Here is a 14,689-nt window from a genome sequence, read left to right as displayed (position 1 = left end):
GGGTGTTGGACTAGATGATCTCCACAGGTCCCTTCCAACCTTACTGAATCTATGATTCTATGATAATTCATCAGCTTGCCTATGTGGCTGTTGTGGGAAACTGTGTCAAATCCTTATGGAAGTCAAAGAGGAAAGCATTCACTGGGCTCCCCTCATCTATCCAGCCAGTCATCTTATCATAGGCTATCAGGTTGGTTAAGCATGATTTCTTTTTTAAAAATCCATTCTTACAACTCCTGATTGCATTCTTACCCTGTACATTTTTGGAAATAGCATTCAGGATTAGCTGCTCTATCATCTTCCCAATGATCAAGGTGAGGCCTTTTAGCTCCTCAGACCCTCAGGGAGGTTGGACTAGATGATCTCTGGAGGTCCCTTCCAAACTTTCTGATTCTATGATTCCATGATAATTGCTATAAAAGGAAAAGTACAAGTTAGGCATTATGTTATTCAGAAAATTCAGAATCTTCTTGAATTAATGTTATTTTCTTCTAAATAGCATGCATCTTTGAATACCTTAACTTTAATGGAACTAGTATTAATAGCAGTATCAACACTAATATTAATTTGATGGTAGCCTGTAAAGGAACGTAAAACAACTATAAAATCCGACAGAGAGAGAAGAGAAAAAGAGAGAGACAGATGGACAGACAGAGGTTCTCTGGTATACTGTATTCACTAACAGTAAGTTGTTGATATTATTGTTGTTACAGAGATACATGCAAGACATGGAAGTGAGCAATAACAGCAGGGTCAAAGAATTCATTCTCCTTGGATTTCCCACTGCTTCTCTTCTTTGCATTGTTTCTCATTGCCTATATCTTAGTTACAGCAGAAAATACTACCATCATCCTGACTGTCTGGACAAACCATAACCTCCACACTCCCATGTGCTTCTTTCTGAGTAATTTGTCCTTCCTGGAGATCTGGTATGTAACAGTCACACTACCCAAGACAATGGTCAGCTTCATGTCACAGAGAAAGCACATCTCCTTCATGGGATGCATGACACAGCTGTACTTCTTTCTTAGCTTAGGCAACACTGAGTGCCTTCTCCTGGCAATCATGGCATATGACCGTTATGTTGCTGTTTGTAAGCCTTTCCATTACTCCATTATTATAAGCCACAATGTCTGTGTCTACCTTACCACAGGATCATGGTTAACTGTTTTTTTCTTTTCTGCGTGCAAGGTGTATTTTATCTCTCAGCTAACATACTGTGGACCCAATATAATCAACCATTTCTTCTGTGATGTTTCTCCTCTCCTGAACTTAGCCTGCACAGACATAGAAAGAGCTGCCCTTATGGATTTTGTGGCTGCCTTATTTATTGTCTTGATCCCTCTGTAGTAATCCTATCGTATGCACATATTATCTTCACTGTTCTTCGTATTTCCTCTGTACAAGGCTGCCAAAAAGCCTTCTCCACATGTACCACTCACCTTATAGTGGTCATTCTCTTCTATGTCACAAGAATTTTCATCTATGTGAGACCCAAAGCACTTCCAGATCACAATAGAAACACAGTTGTGGCTGCTTTCTATGCTGTTGTTGTTCCTCTCTTCAATCCTATCATTTACTGACTGAGGAACCAGGAAATTAAGAATGCTCTCAGAAAGATTTTGTTCAACAAAAGATTTTCTTTGCAGAAACACCAGCATTTGTAGTGGGATTGGATAGGTAAGAAAATGGTAAAGTCATAACTAGATTTTACAATTAAATCACTTTACAAAAAACTTTTTTGTATTAGTCAGAAACTGAAGTAAGATGCTCCAAGTTCTTTTTCTCAAAACTTATGAATTGCTGGGCATTGATCAATATGAGTAAAACATAGTCCTATTCATGACTTCCTATCAATATGAGTTCCACCACTGACTTGCTTTAAGAAGTAATAACAGTAAAATACAAAGTTAAATGACATGTCAATAGTAAGAGAAGGACTTACACACACTATCTGCTTTAGGAGTCAGATTTACTTACCTTACTTGAAAGATCTCACATGTAGTCAATAGATTAAAGGTTACACAGAAATTTAAAGTTAGGCAGTGGTTAAATACTAATTTAGTGATGGGAATGTCTCTCTGGAGGAACTTGCATTCCTTCATTGACTACATAGGGAATCCATTTCCATTTTATCTAGCCTAGGGTGACAGCTATTCTAACTTTAGTGTTAGAATTCTTTACATAAAAACAATTGAAATGAGTCAATCTGGCTGTAAGTCATATGACTATGGAAAAAAAATGATCTTCCTCTTCAGTGCAGACTATAACAACTACATCTAAAATACAGGGAATTTCTTTTAAACGTAAGAGAACATGCAACACTGGAACTTGTTACCCAGAGAGATTGTGGAGTTCCCCTCCCTGGAGATATTCAAAATCTGGACATGGCCCTGGGCATTCTGCTCTAGTTGACCCTGCTTTGAGCAGGGGAGCTGCAGTAGATGATCTCTTGAGGTCTCCTCCAATCTCAATGATTCTATGATTCTGTATCCTCAGGTATACTTCTCTCCCTTTAAACTAAAGCTTCTCTTCAAATTATTTTAATTTTAAAATAACTTTTATTTTACTATTTTATGCCTCTTATCTACCATAAACAATAATTCTATTCTTCTAGTCAGACGGCCCAATGTGGCTGGCATTCAAATTATTCATGAGTGGTCATTCTTTGAAAGTTCTGGCTCTGTCTGTATTACATTGTCAATGCTGACTGACTCAAGACCAAATGCAAAGACTTTTGACTACTCAGCAATAAACCTCTTGAGTGTGCTTGATAAGTGCTGCTGTATTGGTTTGCTCCACACTTGTCAAGTGACCATGTTAATGTTCACTGTGTACATGTTACTGTTCACTTGCCCCTCTTTGCTTTTTAAATGTCAAGTGACCCCTTCAAGTTATACTCCAGCTGCATAGGATGAAGCTGCCCTCCCTTTATTTGTGCAGGTGGTCAGGGAGTTTTGCGACAATAATCCTCATTCTCTCCCTTTCCTTCCAGGTCTATGGAAGGTAACAAAACATAAAGGGATATGGCTCTCTTTCTAACTTCATATGACCATTCTTGAACTAGAGGCAGTCTAACTGTTAAGGAAGCTCAGTCTGTCCTCTGTTCCCACTGGCACTAGAGAAAGCATCCCAGATCACTCTGACAGTGAAAGCAAAATAAAGACGTGATATGATCAGAAGTTTATTGTCCTATGGCAAGCTGCATTGATCAAGTGTAGGATTGCTCAACAGGGAACCCAGAACAGCTTTATGTCATTTTCTATACCTCATAATTTAATTTTCTCCCTTTTCCTCCTTCAAATAAGTGTTTAATCTCCATTTTAATATTGGCTTTGCTTTTCCTCATTTCACTACCTTATATGGTAATATCATTCTTAGTAAATGATCCCCGGTAATACAGCAGCCCTCTCTCAGTATCTTTTAATATATTTCACATTAAGAGGTTCACAATACTCCACTTTCACTATCTGCACTCTCTGGGAGTTTCTCCCATTGTTGTTTTATTAGTTTAGCCCTAAGTCAGGGTTGGCTGATCACTTTTTTTTACTTCCATTGTCTATTAGGAACTGTTATCCCATTCATTTAAACTCAGACCATGCAAGTCATCTGCTATAATCTTATCAGGAACAATGACTAAAGATAAATGAATATGACTTTTTCAAGAACATGTCCAAGTGTCTTGGGTGAAATAGACTTACTGCAAGGGGGAAATTGTTTTGTTGCTTTATAATGCAAGGCTGACATCATACTGTGTTCACAGTTACCTTTACACACAGAAATACACACGTACGCATGTATGCGCGCACACACACACACACACACACAGATGTGCTGATCTTAGGGCAATCAAGCACCCCTTGCGGTGGTTTGCTGGGTTTGAACTTCCTGATTTTAGCTGCTTACTGTGTATTGATTTTATTTGCCATTCTGTGCTTACTTGTTTCTTTGTAGCCCAATACATGGTGGTTCCTTTGCCAGCCAGTGCTTAATGGTTTCTCTGTTGCCCAATGCTTACTAGTTTCCATGCCAAACAATGCTTACTGGTTTCTTTGTCATGCAGTGTGTGTCTCTTGGGAGTCCTTGACTTTTTGCTTTCTGCAGATTCTAAGCTGCTGAAGCACATTTCCCATTCCAATACTGATTTAGCTGGTGTCCATGCCTCTTTTCTCACTTTCAAATGTCCCTGAAAATTAGTCCTCCTGCATCCCTGGGCATTGTTAGGTCCATTGATCTCAGTCTGCAATGTCTCAGGAGATTTCAAATGGATTATAAGCAGGAGCATTGGGCATTGGCTCTTTAACACTCTCCTTGACTAGCTGTCAGGAGGAACCTTTGGTATGCAATAGCATGCACATGCAGCAAGGCCTCTTTCAGCTGCTTGGGCAGTAGTGGCTAGTTCATTGTGTTTATAATGGGTTGGAGCTGGTTTCTAGCTCTCTGTTTATTTGGCTATCTAGCTAAGGTATCTATCTAACATTCCTGAACCATATATATTGCTATAGTATTACACCATATATATTGCTATAGTATTACATTACAGTAGTTAAGAAACATTTAGAAACTGATGTTGAGAGTACATGTGCTACAGAAATGAGAGCTTGTGCTTTTCACTGGGGATGCACTTTATATCCTATTGATCACAGGGGAAAAAGTGCATGGCCATGAAACTCAGCAGCCAGTTTACAAACTTCCTTGCTGAAAAATTGTCATTTTACCTGAATTGGAAGGACCGGCATCCACTGCCCCAGATGCCAGACAGCCTCTTCTTGCAGAATGAAATTCCTGAACTTTGTGAATCAGAACATCTCTACCCCATAGTAAACGGAGAAGCAAGAGTATTGAAATCATTAGCCTTAGCTATTAAGGCAGACTTAAATGGCAACACCTTCCAAGAGATCCTCCAACATATATTAGAAGATTTACTACTGTATGTCATAAAAAATAAAAACCAGTGGAAAACATTAGCTAAAGTAAATGTAATAGAAAAGAGCCAGTCTATTCCTATGCAAAGGGAGAAGGCAAAATGGGGAAACTGGAGAACACTCACAGTCACTAATGAGTGTAAGGAATTATGGAAATTGTGTTCAGATTAAGGGGTTTCTCCAAGTTAGTTAAATGAGCTGCTTGCTCCTGTTTTATGCCAGTTGGCTGAGTTTCCTTCATTAACTCCTCATGATAATCCTCAGGGACTCAAATCAGGAGATATCAACAGGAGAATGACTAGGGAGTCAGACAGTATCAGGAAAGTGAGCTTGGGGAAGTAGCCAAATCTACCAGTGCTGAACCTGGACTTTGAATATGTGGGAAACAGGTTGGGGCTTGATTCAGTGGAAGTACTAGCAACCACTACTGCCTGGAGAGTAGGAGTTAAGTCTTGAGATGATAGTTGCAGTTACTGATTGCTACTTTATATCATGCATTTTGACACTGGGGCCCAAATCTCAATGGTAAGTAAGGATACTTATGAAGGGCAGCCTTCACTTAACAAAAACTAGTTTGTATTGAAGATGTTAATGGACAAGCCACTATCTCCCCCCAACACATACCAGTCAGGGCTAAATTAATTCTGTCTGATGGATGGACAGTCCTCCTGACCTTGCTTTTTAGTCCTTATAGTATTTTAGGAATGGGTGTATTGAAGTGTCAGTCATGGGTGGACTTGTGGGGGAAATAGGAAAAGGGGACACCACTCTCTTTGGCCCACAATTTATACCACATTAGTGCACGCTTAAACTTTTTACAGAGTTTAACTTTTTATAGTTTGAGCACCCTATTAGCTTTTACAGATGACTGCTTTTCTACCATGTTGCAAGCTAATTATTATTCCATAGTATAAGTTACATTCTGACGCCATCTGTCCTGACATCTGTAGATACCTGTTCTGGTCTATTGGAYTATCACTCTTGCTCCGTAGCTACGCAGGCTCACGCCATTAAGGCATTAGAAGACTTGATTGAGTTATATGGTCCGCCAGTGGAAATCCAAAGTTATCACGGCACTTATTTTACAGGGAATGATATTCAGAATTGGATTGGACAGCAAGAAATAGCCTGGAAACAGGCTGATAGAGTGAATGAACAGGCTGCTTAAAGGGCATCTGCACAAATCGTCCCCTACTGATACCTTCATGATTTAGAGTAAAAATATTTGTCAGGCAAATGCCTGCTCAGTGACTGCCTGCTGCATGGCTGTATCCTGTACGCTCATTCCAAAGGGGAATCCATCAAACACTCATGCATGCTTGGAGGTGCACCTCCAAGGCTACCTCCCCATCTGAGCTATGCCCAGAGTGTGCAGGGTTGGATCTATGACTGCCATGCAAGGAAAGATCACTAGAACTAGAGAGCCATTATCTTGTGAGCATGGGGTTGGCCATTGCCATACCTCAAGGGTATTATGGTCATGTGGTACTTTGTAATAGTTTAGCTCTTTGAGGGGAGTAGATATCAAGGTAGGAGTCATCGATTCAGACTACCTTTGAGGAGGTGAAAGTTGCAATCCGTTACATCAGATCTCAACCCCTGCAATGTACATAGGAAGATCAAATAGATATGTGAGCAAACAGCATTTCCCACTATCCAGGAAACAGATTCCTTGCAGCCTACCCTGCAGCTGGGTGGTTTTGAGTCAACGGGATATGCAGTGTGGGTGCATGATTCAAACAAACCCAAGCAGTCAGAAGGGGAAATCATTACTGATAGGCCAGAAGACACCCACCTGGTACTATTCAAAGGGGAAAGTGTCCCAATCCATGTCCAGTCTAGGAGACTGTCACCCAGAGACCTATGACTTGATAAATATGCCAAGTAGAGCCATGACATTGCTATTCTCCATCCTAATCCTGTACACTCTTGGTAGTTGGAACACTGATGGCACTGTGGTGAGCACATCAAAAACAACACCTATAAGGTAAACAGCCTACTTCAAGTACTACATGTTGTAAAGTCCAAAGAATCAGCACAGGAAAACCCCTGGCAGTGACAGTTATCATGGCTGTCAAATTTAGGACTATGGGGAAAACGCATTATACTCTTGGTCTTCAGGGCTGATTAGTTTTGCATGCATATATGTTACGATTTACTATACATATTTACTATAATTTAGTTACTTGTACGTCTTACCTGTTAGTTAAGACACTGGCAGAAAGGCATGTCTGAACCTTTTCCACACTCTGGTGGCACCAATACTACATCTCTATCACTAAAGGGGTAGAGTGAAGTGAGAACATCTGTGGAACAGCTGGTGAGGGGTCAGGTGACTGACAGATTACACGATAGCAGCACCAGAGTGTGCTCTCTACACACTGACTGATTCCCATCAAAGCCAGACATGCATATTCCATTTTCTCAAAAATGTCTAGCTGCTTCACAGCCGAGAGCTACCCAAGCTTAGCACAGCTGAGATAAGGAAATAGCTCCAGTAGGTTTAAGGGGCCCTTAGAATACAATGAGTTGAGTCCTGCCTGGATGTCCGACCCATGCGTCCAACAGCCTCTCATCAGCAACCACTCCATGTGGTTCCTGGGGCTCCCTGTGCAGCTTGGAGTGTAAATCCTTCATTAAAACTACCTGCTCATGAACTTTGCATGTCTCTGTTACCTGGTATCCGATCTTCCTTTTCTTGCCTTGCAACCACACCATTTGTCCTGTTATTGAACTGATAAAGCAACTGGAAGAACTAGGAATCATTATCAAGTCTCATTCCCCTTACAGTTCTCCTGAATGACATGCAAAGAAATCTAAAGGCAACGAGTAACTAACAATAGATTATATAACCCAGAATGCTGCCACTAAACTGCATACGATAGATGTTCCCAATATAACAGACACAGTCAATTCTCCTAAAAACCATGCCTTTCTACGGATGGCAACTGTAGATCACAGAAATGGTTGAGACTGGAAGGGACCTCTGGAGATCATCTAGTCCAACCCCCCCACACACACACTCAGGCAGGACCATCTAGAGCACATTGCACAGGATCACGTCCAGGCAGGTTTTGAATATCTCCAGAGAAGGAGACTCCACAGCCTCTCTGGGCAACCTGTTCCAGTGCTCTGTCACTCTCACAGGAAGGAAATTTTCCCTCATATTCAAATGAAACTGCCTGTGTTTCAGTTCATGCCTGTTACCTCTTGTCCTGTTGCTGGGCCTCACTGCAAATAGTCTTGCTCATCCTCTTGACATCCTTCATTAAGATACTTATACACATTCATAAGATCCCCTTTCAGTCTTCTCCAAGCTAAACAGACTCAGCTCTCACAGCCTTTCCTCATAGGAAAGATACTACCATCTCCTAATCACCTTCATAGCCCTCTGCTACACTCTCTCCACTAGTTCCAGTTCTCTCTTGTACTGGGGAGGCCAGGATTAGACACAGCATTCCAGATGCAGCCTCACCTCAAAGGGGGAAGACCACCTCCCTTGAGCTGCTGACAACACTCTTCCTAATTCAGCCCAGAATACCATTGGCCTTCTTGGCCACAAGAGCACATTGCTGGTTCATGGTTAACTTGTTATCCACCAGGACTCTCAAGTCCTTCTCCGTTGAGCTGCTTTCCATCAGGTTAACCCTTAACCAGTACTGGTGCAGGGGATTATTCCTTCATAGGTACAGGACCTTGCACTTTCCTTTTTTGAACTATATGAGGTTCTAAACTAACCCTTACATTCCCTTACCCATGAGAATGCTGTAGGAGACAGTGTCAAAAGCCTTCCTGAAATCAAAGCAGACAACATCCACCACTCTCCTCTCATCTACACAGTCAGTCATTCTATCATAGAAGGCTATCAGATTGGATAAGCATGATTTCCCCTTGGAGAATCCATTCTGACTACTCCATATCACCTTCTTATCCTTCATATGCTTAGACATGACATCCAGGATAAGCTCTTCCATTACATTCTCGGAGATAGAGATGAGGTGAATGATGCTTAAATATTAACCAGCTTTCCTGGACTCCTCCCCCTTCCTTCTAGGGCCCTAATTCATGGGATTCCTCCCAGAAGGTCCCTGAAGAGCCCAAAGTCTGATCTCCTGAAGGCCAGAGTTGTGATCCTACTTCTGGCTCTGCTTCCTCTATGCAGGATCCTGAACTACACCATCTCATGGTCACTGCAGCCAACCCTGCCCTCCACTTTCACATCTCTAACCAGTCCTTCTTTGTTGATTAGGACAATATCCATCAGGACACCCCTTCTCATCAGCTCTTCCACCACCTATGTCAAGAAGTTATCATCAATTCTCTGCAGGAGCCTTCTGGACTGTTTGTGCCTTGCTGTGTTGTCCTTCCAGCAGATACCAGGCTGATTGAGGTCCCCCATGAGAACCAGGGTCTGTGATTGTGAGGCTACTTCCAGCTGTCTATAGAAGATCTCACTGATTTCCTCTTCATGATCAGGTGGCCTGTAGTAAACACCCACAGTAGGGTCACCATGCTAGCCTGCCCTTTGATCCTTACCCATAAGATCTTGATTAGCTCTTCATTGACTCCTAGGCAGAGCTCAATACATTCCAGTTGCTTTCTCACATAAAGAGCAACTCCACCACCTCGCCTATCTGACTCCTCTTTCCTAAATAGTACCTAACCATCTGTGACAGCGTTCCAGTTGTCTGATCTATCCCACCGTGTCCCTGCAATTGAAATGAGATCATGGTCTTGCAACTGCACACAGACCTCTGATTCTTCCTGTTTATTCCCCATGTGGYGTACATTGGTGTACAGGCATTTCAGAGAGGTAACTGAGAATGCAGGTTTCCCAGGAGAGGTTCAAGAGGATCCTCCATAACATTTCCCACATGCACTTCCCTGGCTACATGCACCCACTGGAGGTATCTTAAGCTAGATCATCTAGATCATCTAGATAGCTAGTTAGGCAGAGCTCAGAGGGTCATCATCAGTGGCGTGGAGTCTAGCTGGAGGCCTGTGGCTAGTGGCGTCCGCCAGGGCTCAGTACTGGGTCCCATCCTGTTCACCTTCTTCATCAATGACCTGGATGAGGGGACAGAGTGACTCCTCAGCAAATTTGTTAATGATACCAAGCTGGGAGGAGTGACTGAGAAGGGCAGTGCTGCCATTCAGAGATATTTAGACAGGCTACAGAGTTGAGTGGAGAGGAACCTCATAAAGTTCAACAAGGGCAAGTGCAGGGTCCTGCACCTAAATGAGAAATAACCCCATGCACCAGTACAAGCTGGGGGCTGGCCTGCTGGAGAGCATCTCTGCAGAGAAGGACCTGGGAGTGCTGGTGGATGACAAGTTGACCATGAGCCAGCAATGTGCCCTTGTGGCCAGGAAGAGCAATGGTATCCTGATGTGCATTAGGAAGAGTGTTGTCAGCAGGTCGAAGGAGGTGATCCGGCCCCTCCACTCAGCCCTGGTGAGGTCCTCATCTCAAGTACTGTGTCCAGTTCTGGGCTCCCTAGTACAAGAGCGACATGGAACTACTGGAGAGAGTCCAGCATGGGGCTACAGAAATGATCAGAGGGCTGGAGCACCTGCCCGATGAGGAACGGCTGCGAGAGCTGGGCCTCTTCAGCCTGGGGAAGAGAAGACTGAGGGGGGATCTTATCAAAGTGTGTAAGTACCCGAAGGGAGGGTGTCAAGGGGATGGTGCTAAACTCTTTTCAGTTGTCCCATTTGACAGGACAAGAGGCAGTGGGCAGAAACTGAAGCACAGGAAGTTCCACCTGAACGTGAGGGGGAATTTCTTCACTGTGAGAGCGACGGAGTGCTGGAAGAGGTTGCCCAGAGAGGTGGTGGAGTCTCCTTCTCTGGAGATCTTCAAGGCCTGCCTGGATGCAACCCTGTCTACCATGCTGTAGGTGACCCTGCTGAGCAAGGGTGTCAGACTAGATGATCTCCACAGGTCCCTTCCAACCTTTATGATTCTATGATTCTATGATTCTATTTGGATTCTATTCATTGTACTAAATTTTACTCTACCCATACAATGGGAACCAAAACACTTAGCTCACATGTAGCCATGCAAAATGTATATTATGTCTGAATCTGCACTGTAGATCACTCAGGTTAGGTGAGATTAATCCCTCTCCTCTCATACAAGGTAGAATAAAACCCCTGGGTCATATGACTATATGTAGATATCCAGTGACATTCTGGGTATCCTAAGGTATCCAAAGCATCTCTAATGGAATGACAAATACTATGCAAGACCTACAGAACATCAATACCCTTTGGAGCAGCAGCTGGAAGCCAAGCAGGATCCTGTAAAGCAAATCCTGTAAAGTATTTGGAAGAGAGTATGTCAAGAGGATGTGGCTAAACTCTTTTCAGTGGCTCCTAGCAACAGGTCAAGAGGTAACAGGCATGAGCTGAAACACAGGCAGTTTCATTTGAATATGAGGGAAAATTTCCTTCCTGTGAGAGTGACAGAGCACTGGAACAGGTTGCCCAGAGAGGCTGTGGAGTCTCCTTCTCTGGAGATATTCAAAACCTGCCTGGACGTGATCCTGTGCAATGTGCTCTAGATGGTCCTGCTTGAGTGTGTGTGTGGGGGGGTTGGACTAGATGATCTCCAGAGGTCCCTTCTAATCTCAACCATTCTGTGATTCTGTGATAATATTTGTATTACATTGCCCTAGTAAGAAAATAGATACTGTGTCTACTGAAGATTAAGAGAGTAACTCCAGTGTAGGAGATACTACTTACACAAATCACGACTGCTAATTAAGGCTCTGGATTTAAATTTAGGACACTAAATCTTTTTCTAACTTAATTTTTGGTAAATGACTGCCATACCCCCTAGTTTTTTTTTTTCCTGTAAACCCAAACTAAACATTCTAATTTTCCCTGTACAATCTTTTGAAATCTGTGAAAAAGAATCAGAAGCCATGAGCTGCTGTTATTTCATTGTTCAACATCTCAGATGAAACCTTAGACATCTTCAGACTTATTACTTCTACTGTTTATGGAAACACAAAGAAAACAATGACATTCCTCTTCTTTCTGTGATTGCTTCCATTGGGAGACTATCTGTAATCTGCAGGCCAAATCTCATGGGACCCTGATGACAAATAGAGTGGTCAATTTCTATATATTGGTGTAAATCACACAACTGGCACAGCAGTCTACGTTTCATCTGCTCTCTAATAATCATGCGCTCTAGGAACAACTAAGACAGTGGATTCTACCCTGAACTCTCACAACAGAAGGTTGAGAACTCTTTTGTTTTTAATAACATAGGTTGAGGCATTCTTACTTTTGAAGATGTGATCTGAGTTAGCTACAAACAAACTAGACATAGAATTATAATTAACGTGCAATTATGCTGTATCTGCTATGCTCTGTTGTACTTTTGCATGTCAATAAGCTGTATGTAGGTATACCTCTGCTCAGAGCTAGGCTTGGAAACCTCTGGTAGGGTCCAGCAGATTTTTTAAATCAGTTTTTGTAAATACTTCCAGTACTTGGCATTTACTCCACAGTTCATGGGATATACCTAGTATAATTTTAGCAAAATACAGATGTAGAAACTACGACACTGATAATATAAATATCTATATAAGCTCATAATCTAATATTTCTTTATACTCTGTGGAGAGGATGGACAACAAGATAGCATGATTCATCTGGGTTATTTTAGACACGTGTCCCAGATGAGATGAATATAGGAGATGAATAATAGATGAATGAGATGAATAAGAGATGAATAATGAACATGAACTATAAGCTAAAAGTATGCTTAGATTTTTATACTGACAATTTTGAAATCGAGCAGACAAATTTCACCCAATTGATTTCTACAAATCTAGCAACAAAGTCTCAGAATTTTTATAGGAATTTAAGTGGTGATGTAACATACAGGTATGATTTTAAATCTATTAAAATTTAAAAGTTAAGTCAGGATTTATCATATTAATTTATTGCAGGTGGATAAGATACATCCTTCCTCTACAGAATGGGTGACAGGAATGAAACTAGTATCAAGTATTTCATTCTCCTGGGATTTCCCACCTCTGCTGAACTGCAACTGCTCCTCTTCTCTGCTTTCTTTCTGGCTTATTTATTAACTATGTTGGAAAATATCATTATCATTCTCATTATCCGAACTAACCACAGTCTGCAGAAACCCATGTATTTCTTCCTGGGGAATTTGTCTTTCTTAGAGATCTGGTATGTTTCTGTCATTGAGCCAAAGATACTAGTAGATTTCCTCTCTCAAGACAAACGCATATCATTCCAGGGCTGCATGACACAGCTGTATTTCTTTGTAACTTTTGTTTGTACTGAGTACATTCTCTTAGCTGTTATGGCCTATGACCGCTTCTTAGCCATATGTAATCCTCTCCAATATCCACTCATCATGAACAACCAGTTCTGTGTTCAGCTGACAGCTGGCTGTTGGATGTGTGGTTTGATCACCTCTTCCATCAAGTTGAGCTTTATAGGTCAGCTCCAGTTCTGCAATGTAAACAAAATCAATCACTATTTCTGTGATATTTCACCCGTACTTAATATCTCCTGCAGTGATTCTTCTTTGGCTGAGCTAGTGGACTTCATCTTGGCTCTGATGGTCATCATGGTGCCACTGTGCACTGTGGTCACCTCATATATTTGCATCATGTTCACTGTGCTGAAGATCCCTTCTTCTCAGGGGAGGCAAAAGGCATTTTCTACCTGCAGTTCTCACTTGACTGTAGTAGTGTTGTTCTACTCTACCACCCTGTTCACTTATGTCCGCCCGAAGGTTATGTATACCTACAGTGCTAACAAGTTGATATCAGTCTTGTATACAATAGTAGTACCACTTCTGAATCCACTCATATATTGCCTCAGAAACAAAGAAGTAAGATTTGCCCTGAGGAAGACCTTTACTCGCACAAGAAACATCAAAGTATTCAATTAAAGGCTTCTGACGAAGAGATTTCACTCATGAAGGCCGGTTGCCAGTGCTAATGATCTAAAATTAGGAATTCTAAACCTTGACACACTCTCAGGTGAAACTGTACTATTCATGCACCCAATTATTACATTTATTGAACTGGAGCTTGATAACTTGACCTATGTCTACATTTTTTCCCTTCTGCAGTTTTATGCTACATACCTTTCTTGGAAATATTTAGCCAAATGACTGCTCTACTTTTAAAGGAAAGACTTGGCAAAACTGGAAACTGAACTTCAGATTTTCTTTGCCCTTCTTAGATTACTAGGCCCAGAAAATGGTGGGTGGGATAATATCAGGCATGTAAAATGCAGATATCTGCATGTGATCTATTTTCTCTAAGATTCCCTTAATCTGCCCGGAAAGAAAAATGCATCAACATGGATGATTAATCTTAAACACTTAACTCTTCTAGATGCCCATTTAATGATGAAATGGAAAAACCTCTGAAGAGGAATATTTTTCTCACATATCAACAGAGGGAGTGTAATGTAAATAGTTGATACTGTTGTATGACTACAATGTCATTAGACTCAGACTCTTGGTCACATGAGGGCCCTGGAACCCTGATTCTCCTAAGAAGGAGACTCTACAGCCTCTCTGGGCAATCCATTCCAATGCTCTGTCAATCTCACAGCAAACAAGTTTTTTTCCACATATTCAGACAGAACTCCCTCTCTTTCAGGTTGCAACAGTTGCCTACCATCCTATCACTCCACTGAAAAGTGTTTGGCCCAATACTGTTGACACCCTCCCTTCAGATGCTTACATTCATTGATAAGAT

At 41.7% G+C, this 14,689-nt stretch overlaps 1 protein-coding gene and 1 pseudogene across 1 annotated transcript; both read left to right on the top strand.

The window, feature by feature from the left end:
- Positions 1 to 728: 728 nt before the first annotated feature.
- Positions 729 to 1,667, top strand: LOC146589478 (olfactory receptor 226-like; annotated as a pseudogene).
- Positions 1,668 to 12,921: 11,254 nt separating this feature from the next.
- On the top strand, positions 12,922 to 13,869 carry LOC146589477 (olfactory receptor 6Y1-like). The gene has a single exon (XM_085316170.1). The coding sequence runs from the start codon at positions 12,922 to 12,924 to the stop codon at positions 13,867 to 13,869; it is 948 nt and encodes a 315-aa protein (XP_085172296.1).
- Positions 13,870 to 14,689: the final 820 nt, after the last annotated feature.

Source organism: Rhea americana, unplaced genomic scaffold (genome assembly GCF_003343005.1).
Source record: "Rhea americana isolate MKP2758 unplaced genomic scaffold, rheAme1 scaffold_454, whole genome shotgun sequence".
Classification (NCBI taxonomy): Eukaryota; Metazoa; Chordata; class Aves; order Rheiformes; family Rheidae; genus Rhea; species Rhea americana.
The sequence above is the reverse complement of the archived record's forward strand: the minus strand, read 5'-3'. Positions and strand labels throughout refer to the sequence as shown.

What these genes read in the sequence shown, in the direction of transcription:
- LOC146589477 (XM_085316170.1), top strand. Translation starts at nt 12,922, where the DNA reads ATGGGTGACAGGAATGAAACTAGTATCAAGTATTTCATTCTCCTGGGA.